Source organism: Emys orbicularis, chromosome 13 (genome assembly GCF_028017835.1).
Source record: "Emys orbicularis isolate rEmyOrb1 chromosome 13, rEmyOrb1.hap1, whole genome shotgun sequence".
Classification (NCBI taxonomy): domain Eukaryota; kingdom Metazoa; phylum Chordata; order Testudines; family Emydidae; genus Emys; species Emys orbicularis.
The window spans coordinates 5316192-5337339 of record NC_088695.1 but is presented as its reverse complement, the minus strand read 5'-3'; the positions used below and the strand labels follow the sequence as shown (position 1 = coordinate 5337339).

The following is a 21148-nucleotide window of genomic DNA, read 5'->3' as shown; positions in this document are numbered from 1 at the left end:
AGGGCCAGCTCTAGGCACCAGTGCTCCAAGCATGTGCTTGGGGCAGCACTTTCCAAGGGGTGGCACACCCGCCCCCCCCTTTTTTTTTCTTGGGGCGCAAAAAGCCGGGAGCCGGCCCTGAACCAAGATGTTCCCTGTCAGCTGAATGCAGTGCCCTATGGAGTGGAAATCCTGTCAGCTGAGGATTTCAGGCTGCGCTGGAACTGACGCTGCAGTTCTGGCTGCAGGCGCTAGATGGCGCTCATGGCAGCCTGAGTCGCACAGGCTGGACGGCAGTTCAGGCTGCCCGGCCGCTGGAGAGCCGGAGCGTCATCCCCGGAGCTGAGCCCGGCTGCGGCGGCGAGAGGGGCTCAGCTCCGGGGGATGATGCTCCGGCTCTCCAGCGGCCGGGCACCCTGAACTGCAGCCCAGCCTGGGTGTGAGGAGCCGGGGCGGGAGGGAGGGAAGTGGGGCCCGGGCTGCAGGGAGGGGGGAGGGGTCCTGCTGCCGCTGCTGCTCTGAGTCTCCCCAGGGCGGCGCGGCGTTTCCCCGCCCGAGGGGGCTGTGCAGGCGCCGCCGGGCTGGGCAGGGGGCGCGGATCCCGGTTCGCGCACTGACAGGGCGAGTGGCTGGGCAGCCCGAGCTGCCAGGGAGCTGCCGCCGCCCCCTCCTGCCCCCAGACCCAGCCCACCGCTCACCTCCCCCGCCTCAGCCCCGCGCTGCCTGCCCTGGGCGGGGAGAGGCAGAGCCCGGCTCTGAGCGGGGGATACTGCCCTGCTGGGGGACCCCTGCGGCTCAGGCACCTGGGGGGACAGTGTCTGTCCTCTCGGTTCTGCCTGCACGGGGCTGGGGAAGCAGCTGTCAGCGCCTGCCCCTCTCAGCCCTTGCACCCCCCATCCCGCTCGCAGCCCCTCCACTTGTACCTCGCCCATCGCTCCTTCACCGCACCCCTTCCCCTTGTACTCTCCCTTCACCCGCACCTCTCCCCTTGTACCCTCCCCCAGCCCGCTCCTCCCACACCTCCCCCCTTCCCCTGCACCTCTTCTCCCACAACCCTCCTGATACCCCCTCTCCTCCTCCACCCTCCTCCGTGAGTACATCACATCCCGCCTCTCTGCCAGTGTAGAGCCCCCAAGCACCCCCACACCCCTCCTCTGCCTGAACCCTCTTTACTAGCTCCCCATCCCTTTCTGGGTACAAGGTTTGAGGGTTAGTCCCTATGCCTTCCATGTGCATTTGGAGCACTAAAGATGGGGTTGCGGGGGCGAGATTTATACTAAAGTGAAATAAAAATAGGAGAAACGGTTTGATCCCCACTGCAAGTGTAAATGGGGATTGCTGTGGTGAACAAGGTCGTCATGTTTTTGGGGGGGGAGCTCAGGGCTGGGGCAGCAGGGGGTGCGGGTGGGGGGGAAGAGAGAGCCTAGGGCTGGGGCGTCGGGGGGGCGGGTGGGGGAGGGCACTGGTGGTGGGGGGGGAAAAGCCCAGAGCTGGGGTGGGGGGCAGCTAAATTTTTTTTTTGCTTGGGGTGGCAAAAAACCTAGAGCCGGCCCTGAGTCCTGGGTGCTGTCCCTGTCTCTGGAAAGGCAGTGGGGACCAGTGCGTGAGAGCAGGGGGTGCTGGGAGGCAGGACTCCTTGGGTTCTATCCCCAGCTCTGAGAATGGGGTCTGTAGGAAGGATATTAGGTGGGTAACTGCCTAGAGTGATCCCAATTCCCGCTGTTCTTCCACTTCATTCACTTCCTGGGCCCCTCTGTCCCTATCTGTGAGGCAGTGGGGCCCCGGGTAGCACAGACTCACCTGCCCTTCTCCTGGGCACACTCACAGTCGTGTCTTACGTCTCAGCACGAATGGGAGCTGGATGGATGCCTCAGATGCCAAAATTAACAGTCAGGGAGCAGCGACGGGGACTTATTTATCCTCAAATCCGTTTCCTCATTGGGCTGTGCACACACGGGGGAGGAGGATTTGGGCTGACTGGGTGGGACTGTTGGGGAGGAGCCAAGGGCTTTGGGAACAGAGATCCAGTTGGGTTCACAGGGTGAGATCTCTAGGGACTGAAGGGCCGTGATCCCTGAATTGCAGCCACCTCTGGGGAGGGGCAGCTGGGTAACAGGAAATGAATGGGGGATTCAGTGTCCACTGTTGATTTTTGGGTAGGGGGCAAACTAGAAAAACGAAAGGGGGTGTTTAGCCAGGGGCCCCAGGCGCATTCCCCACCATGGAAGGAAAGTGCGTGGGGAGGTTCAGTGACAAACAGGGCTTATGGCTAATGTGCAGGTGAGCACTTGCTGCACCACAGCACCATCCTGGGGCATTTGGGACTGCACCGACTCCAAGGGGAGAGTGCCCCCTAGTGAGTCCCCACACTCCTCCCTGCTGCATTGATCCCCCTACTGCCACGCTGGGGTATTGAGGTCAGCACGCACTGTGAGAGGAGAGCACCCCCTCCTGAGTGCATATGTCCCTTCGGTACAGCCCACCCTAATGCCACCCTGGGGTATTCGGATCAGCACTAACTGTCTGCGGACAAAAACAACGAGGAGTCCTTGTGGCACCTTAGAGACTAACAAATTTATTTGGGCATAAGCTTTCGTGGGCTAAACCCACTTCATCAGATGCATGGAGTGAAAATAGTAGGCAGGTATAAATACACAGCACATGAAAAGATGGGAGTTGCCTTACCAAGTAGGGGGTCAGTGCTAACGAGGCCAATTCAATCAAGGTGGATGTGGCCTATTCCTAACAGTTGACAAGAATGGGTGAGTATCAACAGAGGGAAAATTACTTTCTGTAGTGACCCAGCCACTCCCAGTCTTAATTCAGGCCTAATTTGATGGTGTCAAGTTTTCAAATTAATTCCAGTTCTGCAGTTTCTCGTTGGAGTCTGTTTTTGAAGTTTTTTTTGTTGAAGAATGGCCACTTTTAAGTCTGTTATTGAGTGTCCAAGGAGACTGAAGTGCTCTCCTACTGGTTTTTGAATGTTACAATTCTTGATGTCTGATTTGTGTCCATTTATTCTTTTGCATAGAGACTGTCTGGTTTGCCCAATGTACATGGCAGAGGAGCATTGCTGGTACATGATGGCATATATATATTGTGACAGACCCAGACCAGTGGGGTACAGGAGTCTAGTAGAGGGCAAATATACTGGTCACTGGATGAGTAGTTTTCTGTTCCCTGAGTGACCAGAGCAGGGGTTACACTAGAGTAATCAGGAACCTGCTAGAACCAGTTAAGGCAGGCAGGCTAATTAGGACACCTGGGGCCAATTAAGAAGAAGCTGCTAGAATCAATTAAGGCAGGCTAATCAGGGCACCTGGGTTTTAAAAGGAGCTCACTTCAGTTTGTGGTGTGAGTGTGAGGAGCTGGGAGCAAGAGGCGCAAGGAACTGAGAGTGAGAGGGTGTGCTGCTGGAGGACCGAGGAGCACAAGCGTTATCAGACACCAGGAGGAAGGTCCTGTGGTGAGAATAAGGAAGGTGTTTGGAGGAGGCCATGGGGAAGTAGCCCAGGGAGTTGTAGCTGTCATGCAGCTGTTACAGGAGACACTATAGACAGCTGCAGTCCACAGGGCCCTGGGCTGGAACCCGGAGTAGAGGGTGGGCCTGGGTTCCCCCCAAACCTCCCAATTGACCTGGACTCTGGGTTCTTCCAGAGGGGAAGGTCTCTGGGCTGTTCCCCCAACCCACATGGTGAATCTCTGAGGCAAGAAAATCCGCTAATAAGCGCAGGACCCACCAAGATAGAGGAGGAACTTTGTCACAATATATAATTGGCCTCATTAGCACTACAAAAAGTAATTTTCCCTCTGTTGATATTCACCCTTTCTTGTCAACTGTTGGGACTAGGCCACATCCACCTTGATTGAATTGGCCTCGTTAACACTGACCCCCTACTTGGTAAGGCAACTCCCATCTTTTCATGTGCTGTATATTTATACCTGCTACTGTATTTTCACTCCATGTATCCGACGAAGTGGGCTGAGCCCGCACTGCGGCGGCGAGAGGGGCTCAGCTCCGGGGGATGATGCTCCGGCTCTCCAGCGGCCGGGCAGCCTGAACTGCAGCCCAGCCTGGGTGTGAGGAGCCGGGGCGGGAGGGAGGGAAGTGGGGCCCGGGATGCAGGGAGGGGGGAGGGGTCCTGCTGCCGCTGCTGCTCTGAGTCTCCCCAGGGCGGCGTGGCGTTTCCCCGCCCGAGGGGGCTGTGCAGGCACCGCCGGGCTGGGCAGGGGGCGCAGATCCCGGCTCGCGCACTGACAGGGCGACTGGCTGGGCAGCCCGAGCTGCCAGGGAGCTGCCGCCCCCCCCTCCTGCCCCCGGACCCAGCCCACCGCGCACCTCCCCCGCCTCAGCCCCGTGCTGCCTGCCCTGGGCGGGGAGAGGCAGAGCCCGGCTCTGAGCGGGGCAGCGGGGGATACTGCCCTGCTGGGGGACCCCCGCGGCTCAGGCACCTGGGGGTCAGTGTCTGTCCTCTCAGCTCTGCCTGCACGGGGCTGGGGAAGCAGCTGTCAGCACCTGCCCCTCTCAGCCCTTGCACCCCCATCCCGCTCGCAGCCCCTCCACTTGTACCTCGCCCATCGCTGCTTTGCCGCACCCCTTCCCCTTGTACTCTCCCTTCACCCGCACCTCTCCCCTTGTACCCTCCCCCAGCCCTCTCCTCCCGCACCTCCCCCCTTCCCCTGCACCTCTTCTCCCACAACCCTCCTGATACCTCCTCTCCTCCTCCACCCTCCTCCGCGAGTACATCACACCCTGCCTCTCTGCCAGTGTAGAGCCCCCAAGCACCCCCACACCCGCTCCTCTGCCTGAACCCTCTTTACTAGCTCCCCATCCCTTTCTGGGTACAAGGTTTGAGGGTTAGTCCCTATGCCTTCCATGTGCATTTGGAGCACTAAAGATGGGGTTGCGGGGGCGAGATTTATACTAAAGTGAAATAAAAATAGGAGAAACGGTTTGATCCCCACTGCAAGTGTAAATGGGGATTGCTGTAGTGAACAAGGAGGTCATGTTTGGGGGGGGAGCTCAGGGCTGGAGCAGCAGGGGTGCGGGTGGGTGGGGAAGAGAGAGCCCAGGGCTGGGGCGTCAGGGGGTGCGGGTGGGGGAGGGCACTGGGGGGGGGAAGAGCCCAGTGCTGGGGTGGGGGGCAGCCAAATTTTAGTCACTGTTGACCCAAGTTGGGTGAGTCATTGCAGAACGCTGACTTCATACTACTATGGCTTGACAGAAGTCAATGTTTATTTCTTTATAATTTTGATGGATAATATCGAAGTTCATTTTAAAGGATTTTTCAATTTTTTGTTAATTTCAACTTTTGGGAAATTCTGGGGGCAGGTCAGACAATTATTTAATGGCAGGTGAGAGCCAATAAGTTAGTTTCATGAACTGTAAAAACATCAATTGTCAACCTCCCCCTCAAAAGATATAAAGTAAGGTTGCAGTGTCATTTTCAAGCGGGATTTTCCTTTCTTTGAGTATCTGTAAATTTCATTGATTATCAATGGAAATATTTTTCTGTTAGATTGTGTGTGCGCAGTGAAATTGATGTTTAGTGACATGTAGCGATGTATTCTAATCCTTCCAAGCCTAATATCACTACAGAAGATTTAGCAACAGAGGAGGGGAATTTCTGCCGCGTGGGATTGCGGGGAACTGGCAGAGCTGTCAAGGGGGGAAGCCCAGAGCTGGGAAATCTAGGGGCTGTGGGTCAGGACCTGTGGGGAGTGGAGAGAAGTGAGGGCTTGGATGGGGTGGGGGCTGCAGGAGGGGACTGATTGTGATCAGCAGAACTGGGGGAGAGGGATGGAGCCCAGAGTAGAGTGACCAGACAGCAAATGTGAAAAATTGGGACAGGGACTGGGAGTAATAGGAGCCTATATAAGAAAAAGACCCAAAAATCTGGACCCTCCCTGTAAAATCAGGACATCTGGTCACCCTAGCCCAGAGCTGTGATTGCAGGGGGATGCAGATTGGGATTGAGGGGCTTCGGTGGAGCTGTGGGGAGTGGGGGAGCCCAGGGCAGTGAGGGGATAGCTGGGGGCTTGAGTCAGGAGTGAATAGATATCAGGTGAATTTTTTTCCTGGGGCTAATTTAATGCATCCTCATCCTGTTTGGTTTTCTGTTGATCCAAACAAGTCACATGTTGGGTTACCCGTTGGCTTGCGTGTGTGTGTGTGTGTGTGTGTGTGTGCGTGTGTGTGTGTGTGTGTGTGCTTTCCCTGCGCTGTGCAGATCTGTGCAGATAGCTGGTTTAGCAGACCTCGATAGCACTACTCAGCATTGTCAAGTGCCGAAGGTTGGAGCGTCATTAGAAATGCCGTTCAGGCCACTCAGTGCTTCTGGCCTTGAAGCTGCAATGTCATTCGTAGGCAGTGCAGCATGTTCATTCAGCAGACCTCGATGTTACTCGTAAACAAAGACCACCGGCTCAGTCCGGTGGCAAAGGTGTTCGTTACAATGGACTCAGCTTAGTCAGTGGCGGCACATTCCTCTGCCCCTATGCTGGACAAAGGGTTAAGGCCGCGACATTTATAGGCGGAGGCAAAAAACGGGAATACACAATTTACGTATTTCATGACATCTGTTTCCTACCTCGCCTTGTTCCTGATATCTTGAACAAAAAATCTCTCTTCATTGTTCTGTGAAACCATCTTATCTTGTACCGGATTGGGATGTCTCTGTACTAGCTGGAATATATTTACGTAAATGCCTAGTGCCTACAGTATTAGCAACAACATTGCCGAGTTCATGTACTGGACAGTGAACTTCTGAGCATCTGCTTCAATACATGGCCTGACTTTAGTTCGCAGCCGCTGATTCTGGCCTCAGATGGTGCAGCAGGCCCAGTGCTCCTGCCTTTCTCCACTACACCCTGTATAATTCCCCTCTGGGAAACTCCCGCCCAGGGAGGGGGGTTCCTAGGCCTCAGAACTGGATCTATTTACACAGGGAAGCGGTCGTCAATCTGCGCTGGGGAGTCGTCTCTCCCTGGCCCAGTGTCTGCCAGTGACGCAGAGACGGCCAGTATGGCCGAGGCTCTGCTCCTTGCAGCTGCTGGCCTGTTGTGCCTTGGGTTGGCGTAGGTTGGAGGGAGGGGTGGCATGGCTTGGCCCATGCTGAGACTTGGGGACAGCTTTGCCTGTCTTGGCCCCTAGGGCCACCAGGGGGATTCTGCTGCAGGGTGTACCCCACAGGGCTGTGCTGGCTGCAGGGGGCAGAGGGGAGGGGGTTGTCTGCTGCTCCTGGGGGTTTTCATCCCCCTCCCCCAGGGCTGGGGGGCTGCAGCAGGGTCCCCCTCCTCCCCCCAGCCTGCACTGGGCAGCTCCAGGGGCTCTTCACCCCCAAAGTGCCCCTTCCCAGGCGGGTGCTGCAGGGGGGAGGAGCAGAGGCACCGTTATGTCCCCATTGCTCACAGGAGGGGCGGGGGAGGAGGGGGCAGAGCTTCCCAGCTCCTTCTGCTCCCCCCTTCACTCTCCCATGAGAACAGCTTCGGGCTGCAGCAGTTCTGATTGGTTGCACTGCCCTGGGAGGTGGGCAACTGGGGTGAGCAGCCAATCAGAGGACTAAAATTAATGTAAGGTCTGGAACTCCTTGGGACATCATCATGAGACAGGCTCCAGCCCCAGCTCAAAACCCATCCCTGGTGGAAAAACCGAGAGAGCCGGTGGCACGGCAAGGAGCCTATTCGGGGCTGAGCCGGCTAGGAGATGCCCTCAATGCCTGCTGTGACGGAGCCTGTCCTCACCACGTCCCCAGCTGACTGTGCGCACTACAGCCACCTGCACTGCACCTTTCAGGGAGTGATGGACCTCAACATGGGGATGCAAAGCCACACTCTGACACCATCCACAACCACAGCTGCTGCAGCCACAAGGATTTCTGCAAGGAGACCCCTCCCTGTACAATCTTCCCTCGTGCCTCGGATAATGCCTTAAGCCTTTGCCCACAGCCCTAACCCTAATATTGACGACTGAACCCTACCACCCCATCCTTAAAACTGATGCCTTAACCCTATGCCCACAGCCCTAACCCTAATACTGACACCTTAATCCTACGACCATAAGACCCCAACCCTAATTCTGATGCCCTAAACCTATGACCATAGCCTTAACCTTAACACTGAAATCGTAACCCTATGTCCATAGCCCTATTGTAACACTGACACCTTAATCCTGTGCCGAAACCCTAACCCTAAAACGGAGACCTTAACCCTATGTCCATAACCCTAAACCTAAAACTGACACCTTAGCCCGTGCCCATAGCTCTAACACTAATACTGACATCAAACCTAACACTGACCTCTTAACCAGAAGCCCATAGTCCTAACCCTAATAATGACACCTTAACCCTATGACCACAGCCCTAACCCGAACAATGAAATCATAACCATATGCCCAATAGCCCTTCTGTAACAGTGCCACCTTAATCCTACACCCAAACCCTACCCCTAACACTGACACCTTAATCCAATGCCCATAACCCTAATCCTAACACTGACACCTTAACCCTATGACCATAGTGTGACATAGCACCCCATAATTCTTTATGGAAATATGCTTATGAATGTATATATGACATAACTGGAATATGTTTTATGCTACATATGCCATGTAACGTATCTCTGCAAAGGTTATGATCTACTGAATCTATTCATCCTATTTGTATGCATGTGTGATTTTTGTATTTGAAGTTAGGAATATTGGTTGTGTACTTGTTTGATTTTAAGTAGCCTTAGTAAGGCATTTGGACAGCTTCTTTAGAAAGGAATTTGCAAGTTAAGTGCCCAATCAAGAAACACTTAACGGACAATGGATCTTGGAAGGCTCCAATCCACATAAGAAGTCTACATGAGGACGTTCAAGGTAGTATGCGAACCATGGCTGCTACCTGTAAGTTCTGAGTCATGCATGGACATGTGACTTGCCCCTGTGACTCCAAAACTCCATCTTGTAGCTGGTATTCTACACAGGGGGAGGGAGGGGTGTCCACCCACAAAAGAAAATCTATTTAAACCCCTGGGAGACCCCTCCATTTTGTCTTCAGCTGGCTCAACAGATAGCCTCTCCACCCCCAAGGATACCTGAGAGAAACTGGAACAAAGGACAGTATCTACAGGGGGTGTGAGTGATTGCTGGACCCAGACTAGAAGGAGGCTAGTCTGTAAAAGAAGCTTACTGGAACATCTCTGAGGGTGAGGTTTCATCTGTTATCACTTTCTTACTGTATTAGGCATAGGCTTGCGTGTTTTATTTTATTTTGTTTGGTAATTTACTTTGTTCTGTCTGTCATTACTTGGAACCACTTAAATCCTACTTTTTGTATTTAATAAAATCACCTTTTACTTATTAATTAACCCAGAGTATGTATTAATACTTGGGGGAGGGGGGGCACAAACAGCTGTGTATATCTCTCTATCAGTGCTATAGAGGGTGAACATTATGAGTTTACCCCACATAAGCATTACACAGGGTAAAATGGATTTATTTGGGGTTTGGACCCCATTGGGAGTTGGGCATCTGAATGTTAGAGACAGGAACACTTCTTAAGCCGTTTTCAGTTAAGCCTGCAGCTTTTGGGGGACGTGGTTCAGACCTGGGTCTGTGTTTGCAGCAGGCAAGCGTGTCTGGCTCAAACAAGGCAAGTTTCTGGAGTCCCAAGCTGGCAGGGAAAACAGGTTAGAAGTAGTCTCAGCACATCAGTTGGCAGTTCCCAAGAGATTTTCTGTGATACAACCCATCACAATAGCCCTAACCCAACACTGACACCTTAGCACCCTGCCCATAACGCTAACCCTAACACCTTCATTCTATGCCCATAACCCTCCCTATACCAGAGCCTTATCCTCCTCCCCTGGTGGCATGACAGCAGTCCTCTCTATCTGGATAGTGCCCTCAGCCTTGGAAGTCTCCATATGAATACTGTCAATGAATTCCTCGTGTGCACAGATGCTCCTCAGCCTAGCCACCTCCTCCTGTAGCTCTCCCACCTGCTTCCTGAGAAATTCCACCAGCAGACACCTCTCACACTGGATGGTCCCCCCAGCCTGGCTTTCTGTGAGGGGAAAATGCAGGCCACAGTCTCTGCAAATCCACACCAGGATCTGGGTAGAGTCATCCGTGGTTAGGCTGTCTGTCTGGATACAGGCACAGGTGGAGGAGAGAGGAGCAGTGTTGGCACTGGCAATGCGGCCCTTCCTAACCATAACGATTATATTATGACTTCCCTCCTAGGTCAGCCCTACTCCCTCGTTAATCTCACAAGGGGAGGGTGATCACAAGGCTGATTGAGGATGATCAAGGGAACAAAGGCTCAAACTGTCCCCAAACACACAATCCTAATTGACCCTGTAACTGAAATAACCTGAAAGAAAAAGAAAAACACAAACAGCCAAACAAACTCACTCACCCCAAGGTTAGTACTCGCACCTTGTTCGTTCAGCAGGGGGATCTCCTTCGCCCTCTCTCAAACTCCCCTGTTTGCGGTCCTCTTCTCGGGGTCCAGGTTGTTTCTAGCATAGGTGGGGGTGGAGAAAGGCCCCCTGATGCTGCAGCTGTTCCTTATGTTAGACCCTTGGCCCATGTGCCTGGTAGGCACTAGCGCAGGCATGTCCTGGTGGGTTTTGCTGAGTCACTGTGCACAAGCAGCCCCCAAGTCACAGTGATCGAGCTGTTCCCACTGTGTGGTGTTTGCATAGTTGAGTCATACAGTGGATTAATGGGTGGTCAACACCCACCTGGGCAGGGATTTTGTGTGTGTCACTAGCAAAATTATAGCATATTTTAGTAACAACCATACAGCACAATCTCATAACTTTATACACACTAGTGATACCCATATTTGGACAGAACAAGGGATTTCAGCGGATCATGACCGTTCATACGATACCATGCTTTGTATGAAACATCACAACCATATATGAATGATGACTATGGGGGTTCTAGGGTGTCGGTCTGAGGTATGGTGTGTCACAGGCTCCCCAAAGCTCTTACCCTGATCCCTGAGCCCTACCACTGAGACCCCAAATGTATCCCCAACCCTAACCCACCCCACTGCTAGTGCCTGAATCCTATCCCTTAATCCTGTCCCCGCAACCCATACACTGACACCTAATTGTAACCCTATTATGCTTCTCTTATCCCGTAACCCTATCACCCTACCACCTCATCCAGCCTCCCACCCTCTCGTCCTGCCCCCACCTCTACACGCTGCCCCATCCCCACTAATTCTAACCAAGAACCCCACTATTTAATCCCACACCCAGTCCTACTCTACAAGCCTGTTGCCTCTCCTGTAACCCTAACTGCATCACCCTAACCCTGAACTTAACAGTTCCAGCCACCCAACCACTTAACCCTAACACCCAACCAGAACTGCCGAACTCTAGTTATTGACCCTAACACCCTAATTATAACTCTGCTCCCCATATCTGACCACCTGACCCTAAGTCTTAAATTTTTAACCTTTAAACTTACCCCTAGCCACTCTACCTTACAAGCTTGTTGCCTCTCCTGCAGGCATAACCATCCTACCCTAATCCAGAACTTAACGGTTCCAGCCAGCTCCATCACCCTAGTACTTAACCCTAACACCCAATGGGACCTGGAACCCCTGAGCTCCAATTCCCAACCCTAACACCCTATTTATAACCTGGCTCCCCAGATCTGACTACCTGACTCTAACTCTTAAACCTGTAACCCTTAAACCTACTCCTAATCACCCTGACCCTCAGCTCTCCTCACAACCACAGCTGGCTTCAGACCCCAGATTTTAGGTCTGAGCCAACCCGAAGCCCAACCCCACTTCCTTCCTTGCCTATCCAGATTGTAAACCCAGCACGGCCTGGCCCAGCCCACCTGCAAAGTGCCACTCATCCTGCCAGAGCAGGAGAAATAATAATAGATACAGCAGTTAACAATGGAAGAAATGATGGTTCAATGCTTCTTCAACTGAGCTCTGAGTTGATCTGAGAGAACTGAGCCATGGGGAATGCTGGAAGTTGGGATCTGGGGGGCTTGCCTTTCCAGGGGATGGCTGTTCTGCAAGAGTTGTGCCAATCTCATGTGCTCTAGGGGTCTGTGCCACCAGCCCCGGTTACTGGGACAATGATTAGGTGGTTGAACATGGGCCTTTCCCCTCTAGGGGACGCTGGATCTGATGTGAGGAGGGGGAGGGAAGGGGGAACCAGCTGGTTCAGGGGATGGGGAAATGGACATGGGGCCTTTACGCTCTCGAGGGCTCTGGTTCCAGATTTTGTCATTCCCATCAGTGTGCACTGAGTTGTGGAGGCTCAGACCAACCCCCAGGTGGGCCAGAGCCCCTGTCCCAAACTCCACCAGCCCCTGAGCAGGGAGGCTGAGGGATGATTGGACCACAGAGTCCCTGCCCCTCAGAGGGCATCTGTGCAGGGATGGCGGTCATGGGGAGGGGGTGCTGTGTGCATGTGGGGCACTCTCCCTGTCCCTATACCCACTTAGCCTCCTCCCCATACCCTGCCAGCTGGCTGAAAAAACATCTGTCTCTGAGGCTTGTATTGTATAATGGCCCACAAATGTCATCAATAAACCACCGATTTCCTTAGACTCCCTGGTGTGTACTGTTCTTCCTCACAGTCCACTGAGCACCATCAAGGAGGGATTGGGGCTAGTGGGTTAGAGCACAGAGGGTGGGGGTCAGGATTCCTGGGTTCTCTCCCAAGGACTGGGAGGGGAGTGGTCTCTAGTGGTTAGAGCAGAGGGGGGCTGGGAGTTAGGACTCCTGGGTGTTATCCCCTGTCTGGGGACGAGAGGGGGGTCTAAGGGTTAGAGACGTGTGAGCTGGAAGTCAAGCCGCCTGGGTTCTATCTCAGACCTTGGAGGGCATTGAGGTCTAGTTGGTTAGACCGGGGAGGCTGGGAGTCAGGACTCCTGGGTTCCATATCTTTGGGTGCAGAGTGTGATCTCTGCACTTTGTCATTTGCCTCTTCAAACACCAGAGCAGCATTGACCCCCTATGTAATCTTTGTTCCCCATTATCTCAACACAACTCCCACTGCGCCCACTCTCCCCTGCTCAGGAGCAGCTAATCAACCTCACACACCAGGGTTCTGTCTCCTGACTGAATATGCTTTAATGCACTGGGGATGGAGGAATTGCTGAGGGAGGGTCAATCCGTGGATTCCCAGTGGGTTCATTAGCAGGATCCTCGTTAATGAATCGCAGGCACTAACAGGAACTGGATCCTGTGGTGTGCAGGGAGGGTTCCCCCCGTAGGGGGATTGTAATTGCTCAGCTCTTCATTCACGGCCCCCCGGGCTGGGCACGTCTGCTCCTGTGGGACACACAGCGAGTGGGGTTAACAGCAGTGGGGATGAGCTCAGACTATGCGGGGGTTGGTCAACTTGTAAACAGGAGGGGAGACCTGCAGGGGAAACCAGGTGCTGCACAAGCTCAGTTTGGGACGCTCACCCCTTACGGTCAGTGCTAATCTCCATGCACTAGGGGGTGCTTTTTTGCAAAGAGCGGCATGGGGGGGGAGGGGGTCAGGAGAGGGCTGTCCTCCCACATTTAGTGCCCCCCCAGTGCTGTATTCTAGCAGTAGGGGATGCTGTTCTGCTGGAGTTCCCATGTTTCCCAGCATCTGTAACCCCAGGGTCCAACATGCAAGGTTCTGTTCTGCCTTCCATAAGAAGCCCCCTGGCACACAGGATTCCCAGTGGCTATTGGCTTCTCCTTGAATCCCTGTCTTACACAGTTACCCAGCGGCTGCATCCCTCCCAAGAGCCAGCTGCATGTCATTCTTTCATTGCCGCCTTTCTCTTCCGTGTCATTACAGGCCACTTACCCTCAGCCCAGAGGGTCCTTGGATCCTTCCCTCAATCCCCACCCCCCTACTGGGAATCCCTCTGTCTGAGCTCATTCCTCCTCCCCTGAAATGGGGGCTACATGGGGAGACCTTGGAGAAGAAGCATGGTTGTCATCCTCCTACCCAGAGGGGCTGAGCAACAGAAGATGGGGTAGAACCTGGGGCTGCCCCAGAGCAGATGGGATCTGGAGTTCCCAGGATATGCAAGTTCTACCCCAGACAGGAGAATGGAACATCTCTTGGAGACCAGAAGATCCCATGGAAATGGGAATGTGAGCTGGGATCTTTTGCTTCTAAAGGGGAGCCATCTCCAATCCAGCCCAAGGGTGGCTGAGAGGGGTGGGGAGAGACGGGGCCTTTCCCCTCTAGGGCTGCCATCCTCTCATCCCGCTGATGCTCACCTGGGGCCTTTGGTTTCTCTGACAGCAGTGATGCCAAGAATTCACAGCGCGAGGCGGGTGATGCCTTCTCAGCTTCGGGCGGCTTCAGGCTGATGCGCTCAAAGTTCTGCTTTGCGGGGTCATAGGTGGGCCACAGCTGCTCGCTGCCCTCCCCCACCATGGGTTTCCTGCATGGAAAATGAACATGCCCCACTGAGGTTAGTACTGTGGCTTGGTGGGGACAGGAACGTGCCCCAGCTGGTGTCTAACATCCCAGATGCAGGGATGATTATGAGCCAACTTGAAAAGTTTGGCCTCTTTCCAAAATGGCTGACATCCCATGTTGCTGCAAATGAGAGTGAAGCCAGAGGCTGCCCTCAGTTAAGATGGGTGCTGCCTCCCGGTCTTTTCATATGGGGTGATGCTACAGGTTGCCCTTTATAAACACGGCCACTTTATTCCATTGTTCTCCATGAGATTGAAGCCACAGGCGGCCCTGAGTAATAATGGCTGCCATTGGCCTACGACCCTTTATAAAATGAGACTTCCCCTAGGGAAGATGGCCACTGTTTTCCATTGTTTGCAATGGGACTGAAGCCAGGCTTCCCTCAGAGAAGATGGGCATCCTTTGTGCTCGCAGACAGGAAAGGGCAGTGTGGGGAGCAGAGCAACATGCGGGGTGAGGGGGGCATGGATAGGAAATGTGGGTGCATAAATAGGAGGATCTGAACTGGAAGGGAGTGTCAAGTTTTGCTCTTACTTAAGATGGTGTCTCTCACTTGTCCTTTCAACTAGGATGCTGCCCTTACAAAAAATGACCACCATATCTCACTGTGATCAAGGAGATTGAAGCCACAAGCTGCCCTGAGTCAGCTGCCATTTGCCCACAGCCCTTGCACATGGCAGCCAGGTTGTCCCTAGGACAGATGGCCACCACCCACCATTGTTCTTAAGGAGGCAGAAGCCACAGGCTGCCCTCAAGGAAGATGGCCTCCCTGAACATGAAGACTGGCAACTAGCAGGGACGTTGCCTGTAGGAAAGATGTTGGAGGCAGCCTGCTGGTAGCTGTAATTTGCAGACCTCCCAGGTGCTCTATGCAGTGCCCAAAGCTGCACAGTCAGGGATTTCCCCATGTTTGATGCTCACAGTCTGTGTCACATTGGTTGTGGGACTGCGGGGATGTGAACAGGGTCTGTGTGAGAACACATGGGGGAGGGGTGAGAGAGTGGCTCTCCCTAGAGTCATAGATTCCAGGACCAGAAGAGACCATTGTGATCATCTAGTATAACCTCCTGTATAACACAAGCCACAGGAGTTCCCAAAATAATTCCTAGATCAGTGGTTCCCAAACTTGTTCCGCCGCTTGTGCAGGGAAAGCCCCTGGCGGGCCGGGCTGGTTTGTTTACCTGCTGCATCCGCAGGTCCGGCCGATCGCGGCTCCCACTGGCTGCGGTTCGCTGCTCTGGGCCAATGGGAGCTGCTGGAAGTGGCGCGGGCCAAGGGACATACTGGCCGCCGCTTCCAGCAGCTCCCATTGGCCTGGAGCAGCAAACCACGGCCACTGGGAACCGCAATCGGCCGAACCTGCGGACGCGGCAGGTAAACAAACCAGCCCGGCCCACCAGGGGCTTTCCCTGCACAAGCGGTAGAACAAGTTTGGGTACCACTGTCCTAGATAGATCTTTTAGAAAAAGATCCAAACTTGATTGAAAAATTCTCAGCAATGGAGAATCTGCCACAACCCTTGGTAAATTGTTCCAATCATTAATTACTTTAACTGTTAAACATTTATACCTTATTTGAAGTCTGAATTTATCTTGCTTTGACTCCCCACCTTTAGATCATGTCAGACCTTTCTCTGCTAGATCGAAGACCAATTATTAAAGATTTGGTCCCCAGGTAGGTACTTATAGGCCTCTTAACCTTCTCTTAGTTAAGCTACATAGATTGAGATCCTTAAGTCTATCACTATAAGGCAAAGTTTCTAATCCCTTAGACATTCTCGTGTCTCTTCTCTGGACCCTTTCCAATGTATCAACACCCCTCTAATTACCCAGGTGATCCCATTTAACCTTCTTATAAATTGGCATGACATTAGCTTTCTTCCAGTCTTCTGGATCTTCCCCAGTGCTCCATGATATACTGAAAATCAATGTTAACAGGCCAGCGAGTACCTCAGCCAGCTCTTTCAGAACATTTGGATGTAAATTATCTGGACCTGCTGATTTAAAAATGTCTAACTTTAGTAGCGTCTGTTTAAAAGCTTCCAGAGATACTAGTGGAATGGAAAGGGTGTTATCATTACCATAGAATGAGACTACATCATTTGTGCATCATTTGTACATCATTTGTTTTTTCCCCAGATTTATTTATTGAACGCTTCTGCCTTTTCTGCATTACCATTTCCATCTAGTAATGGACCAATTCTATTGTGAGGATACTTTTTGTTCCTAATATCGTCAAAGAACTCCTTCATATTGTCCTAAATGCTGCTGGCCATAGATTTCGCCATGTGCCTCTTTGCTTCCCTTATCAATTTTCTACAATTCCTAATGTCTGATTTATACTCATTACTATAAACTTCTCCTTTCTTCCATTTGTGGTATATTATGTTTTTGTTTTTCACAGCTGCCTTCCCCTCCCTAATCTGGGAAGAAATTAGCCCACGCTGGGTGATTAGGACCAGAATGGGGAATATTGAAGAGGGTTCTTTTGGGGGTTTGCTTGCTTATTTTTGTTGCAAGGGAGCATGTCTTTTTATCTATGCTCTACTGTATGCTTAACAGTTACATTGCCACAGTTTTCTTAAGCAGAGACTGCCACAGCTATGCTGACCTAGCCCATAGGATAGCTGTATTTATGTTGATGGAAAGATGCTTTTGTCAATGTAGCTCCCGTTTTTTGGGAAGGTGATTCTTCCCAGCTACTGGAGCAACCCCATTTGCTGCTGCAGGCTGTACTGGCATGATGAGCTGACGTAGCCAGGCCTGTATAGTGTTTGTAGCATAAACATCCCCTGAGTTTGTGTGGCAGAGCTGGGAAAGGGCAGGCAGAGCTTTGAGATCATTCACTACTAGCTGAAAACCTTGTTTCCTTGAATGAGAGTGGGTGTGTTCGTAGGACCAGTGACATCCTGATGTGGGAAGAAGGGAATTATCCCTAACCTGTAACCAGGGGGCTCAGATTATACGTCCCTGAAATAAGTTCAGCTCTAGGTCAGGGGCTTCACCCAAATAGATTAGCTGTTTTTCAAAGAGACCCCTTCTTTGCCATGGCATTGAGCCGGGTGTTCCTGGATGTTGCGGACACCTGGCCAAAGAGTTACAGTTGCTCCCATGGTCTGGATCGGGGAGACAAGAGGATTGTGGGGGATTTCCTTACCCGCTCCAGGTGTACACTGCAAGGTAATGCATCGCCCTGCGGCTCAGCGCTACCTCAGCCTCTGTGTGGTTGGATCCTACCACGGATGCCAGGGTCCCGAACTCATAGGGCATCTCAGAGCCCTGTGGCACCCCCATCCATTCAGGTGCAGACAAGCCGCTGCTACGGTGGGCGAAGTGGTAGGTGTACACGGGATTTCCAGCCTCTGTCTCTTGCCTTGCCATCTCCAGTATCGGGCACACAACGACATAATCGCCAGCGATTTGTTCCATGGCCCATCGGTACCGTGCCTCTCCCTGCTCCTCCCCCTCCTGGATGTACCACCGTGCCATGGCTTGGATGGCCTCGTCTGGCACCCCTGGTACTATCAGCCTCACCACCTGCAGCAGCTCCTCCCAGCCGATGGAGCTGGCGTTGTCCAGGTTGAGGCTAGAGGCAGCAAAGTATAATATGTAGGAGCCTTCGTTGGTGGTGAAACCAGCTGCAATGGGTATTGGCTGGCCGTGCCTGGCCTGCAGGAGTCTTGGTGGTGTATCAGGGAGGAAATCCCCGTCTGGTGTCGGCACAAAGGGCAGCTTCAGTTCCTTCTTGTGGTTCAAGATGGAGAACTCGTGTTTGGGGAACTCCCTGGGTTCCTTCCCCTGCAGGCAGCCCACCAGGGCCGTGCTGTTACCATCGGAGCAGCCCAGCAGCTGGCCCAATCTCTGGCCTCTCTCCTTGGCCTCTTCAAGTGAAATCCAAGCCCATGGTGCGTTCGGGGCTCCGCTCTGCAGCACGGCGCGGGTGAAGAGGGGCCGGCTCCCCGGGGAGAGGAGATGGAAGCCGACTGACGCAGCCCCAGTGCCCTGGCCGAAGAGCAGAAAACGAGCCGGGTCCCCTCCGAAGGCGGCCACGTTGTCCTGCAGCCAGCGCGCCGCCAGGCGCTGGTCCCACAGGCCGGCGTTCCCCGGGGCGGCCGGGGGCAGGGACAGGAAGCCCAGAGCCCCCAGCCGGTAGTTCATGGAGGCCACGATCACGTTCTCGGTGGCGGCTAAGAAGCGCCCGTCATAGATCTCGAGGGAGGCTGCCCCTGTGAAGAACCCCCCACCGTGGATCCAGACGAGGATGGGGGCCGTACCGTTGGGATGGGGATGGGGCACCCAGACATTGAGGAAGAGGCAGTCCTCGGACTGCGGCGCTTTGGGTGTCCAGACATCTGCCTGAGGGTAACCAGTGACCGGAGGCTGGTGGCAGACATTGCCGAAGCTGGTGGTCTCCAGGACGTGGCTCCAGGGCTGGTGGGGAAGCGGTTTCTGGAAGCGCAAGGCCCCCATGGGGGGCTCGGCGTAGGGGATGCCCAGGAAGGCCGTCACTGTGCTGGAGCCGGCCGGGAGGCGCTTGCCCCGGATGGGGCCGCTGGTGGTGAGCACCACGGTGCCGTCGTCATCGGAGCCAGAGCTGGGGCCCGGCAGGGAAAGGAGGAGCAGGCAGGGGAACGTGGGGAGGAGTCCCAGCATCGCAGCAGCTGTAAGGGAAACCCCCCCAGAGGGAGTTACATGGAACGGGATTCATAGATTCATAGATTCTAGGACTGGAAGGGACCTTGAGAGGTCATCGAGTCCAGTCCCCTGCCCTCATGGCAGGACCAAATACTGTCTAGACCATCCTGGATAGACATTTATACCCAGAACCCCCCGCGGCACTGTTTTGCATCATTCGGGCATTGCGATCTCAACCCATAATTCCAATGGGCGCCGGAGACTGCGGGAACTGTGGGATAGGTACCCATAGTGCAATGCGCCGGAAGTCGACGCTAGCCTCGGTACTGTGGACGCGGTCCGCCGACTTCATGCCCTTAGAGCATTTTATGTGGGGACACACACAATCGGCTGCATACAACCGGTTTCTATAAAACCGGCTTCTATAAATTCGACCTAATTTTGTAGTGTAGACATAGCCTAAACAAACCCAATTCTTTCAGCCTTCCTTCATAGGTCATGTACTCTAGACCTTTCATCATTCTTGTTGCTCTTTTAATCATTCTTGGATCAGGGTCCTTTCCCCTGTAGGGGGCTCTGGGTCCCATCCAGTCCCATCCACCTAATTACAGACAGCAGAAGGGAGCTCCGTACTTCAGACTAAATCCCAGTTAGCAAATAGAGCCTCTTGGTGTGTACCACTCATTCTCTGGCTCCCTGCTCAACTTCCAGATTGGCATCAACCATGACGCTAGCTCGGGGAGGGCACTGGGGTCTACTGGGTTAGAGCAGGGGGGGCTGGGAGTCTGGACTCCTGGGTTCTATTCTCAGGTCTGAGAATGGGGTCTGTGGAAATTAATTACCTAGAGTGATCCCAATTCCAGCTGCTCTTCTACCCCATTCCCTCCCTTCACCCCTCTGTCCCTATCTCGCCAGTGGCACAGACTCACCTGCCCTTCTTCTTGGTTCAATTGTGGCTTTGTGGCTTTCTCTGTGTCTCACAGCTCAGCATGAAGGTGAATGGGGGATGCGGGGGAAACGGGAAGCCTCCAATGCTGAGAATAACAGCCAAGGAGCAGCCACTGGGGCTTATTTATCCTCAAATCTGTGTCCTCATTGGACTCTGCAAACACAGAGGGGGGTGGGATCTGTGCCAGCCAGATGGGTCTGGAGCCAAGAGGTTTGGAAACAGAGACTCAGTTGGGTAAGCAGTGTGAGAGTTCTAGGGATGCAAGGGCTGTGATCCCTGAATTGCAGCCACCTCTGGGGAAGATCATCTGGGTACTTGGAAGTGAATGGGGAATTCATGTCCAAAGAAAAGAGAAGTGGATTTTAGAGGAGGGGGCAGAATGGAATAACTCTAGGGGGTGATTGGACAGTTGACTGGGTTTATACCCCTCCAATGAGGCTAGGGGATATTCAGTGAGAAGTGAGAGTTGGTTATTTCAAATGTGAAAACCAGCATACCCTGCAGCTCAGCACCCCAGTGAGGTATTTCAGTCAGCCCCAGTTGCAAGGGGTGGTCCTGGGGGAATTCTGCCCAGAATTCATGTGCCATGCAAAAAAAATTTCTGCAGAAAATACATTCTGCTGCAGTTGTTAGGGAGCCTCCCCCAGGCAGACCCTGGCTGACCCGTAGCCTCTCTCATTCAGTCAGGCACATCTGCCACTGTCCCCATGTGGACCTACACACACACACCCCCGTGTGTTCTTCTACCTCCACTCAACCACCCCTTCCACATGTGGCCCTGTGCTTCCACTCAGCCACCCCCTTCCTCCATGTGTCCCTGCACCCTCCTGCCCCTGTCCCCAGGTTGCCCTGCACTCCCCCCAGCCCCTCTCTGCCCCTGTCCCCATGTGTCCCTACACCCCCACTCCAATTCAGACCCCCAATCTGTCCCCCACTAGCCCTTATGAACCCCACTCTGTGACCCCTCCCCAGCAGCCTCATGTGCCCCTCACTGTCCACCCCTCCTCCCCATATCCCGTGCCTTCCGACCTGGCCCCACCAGCATGGTACTGTGTGGAAGGCAACCTCTTCTCTTCCCTATCCACAGCTCGGGCTGGCCTGGGACTGGCTGCTCTCTGTTCTGGCGGCACAGTGGCCACTGG

The 21148-nt window shown here is 53.7% G+C and overlaps 1 protein-coding gene across 1 annotated transcript; it reads right to left on the bottom strand.

Annotated features, from left to right (window-relative positions):
* Positions 1-9801: 9801 nt before the first annotated feature.
* Positions 9802-19108, bottom strand: LOC135888143 (acetylcholinesterase-like). Its single transcript, XM_065415955.1, has 3 exons — positions 17580-19108; positions 14219-14385; positions 9802-10028 (listed from the first exon to the last, which is right to left on the bottom strand). Exons 1-3 carry the CDS (start codon positions 19073-19075, stop codon positions 9802-9804), a joined length of 1890 nt encoding a protein of 629 aa, XP_065272027.1. The 5' UTR covers positions 19076-19108.
* Between the last annotated feature and the right edge of the window lie 2040 nt (positions 19109-21148).

Excerpts from the sequence above, each read along its gene's own strand:
- LOC135888143 (XM_065415955.1), bottom strand. The coding sequence starts at position 19,075 with ATGCTGGGACTCCTCCCCACGTTCCCCTGCCTGCTCCTCCTTTCCCTG. Across the intron at positions 14,386-17,579 it reads GCAGTGTACACCTGGAGCGG|GAAACCCATGGTGGGGGAGG; the intron begins GTAAGGAAATCC and ends TTTTCCATGCAG. Across the intron at positions 10,029-14,218 it reads AGAGAAACCAAAGGCCCCAG|AAAGCCAGGCTGGGGGGACC; the intron begins GTGAGCATCAGC and ends TTCCCCTCACAG.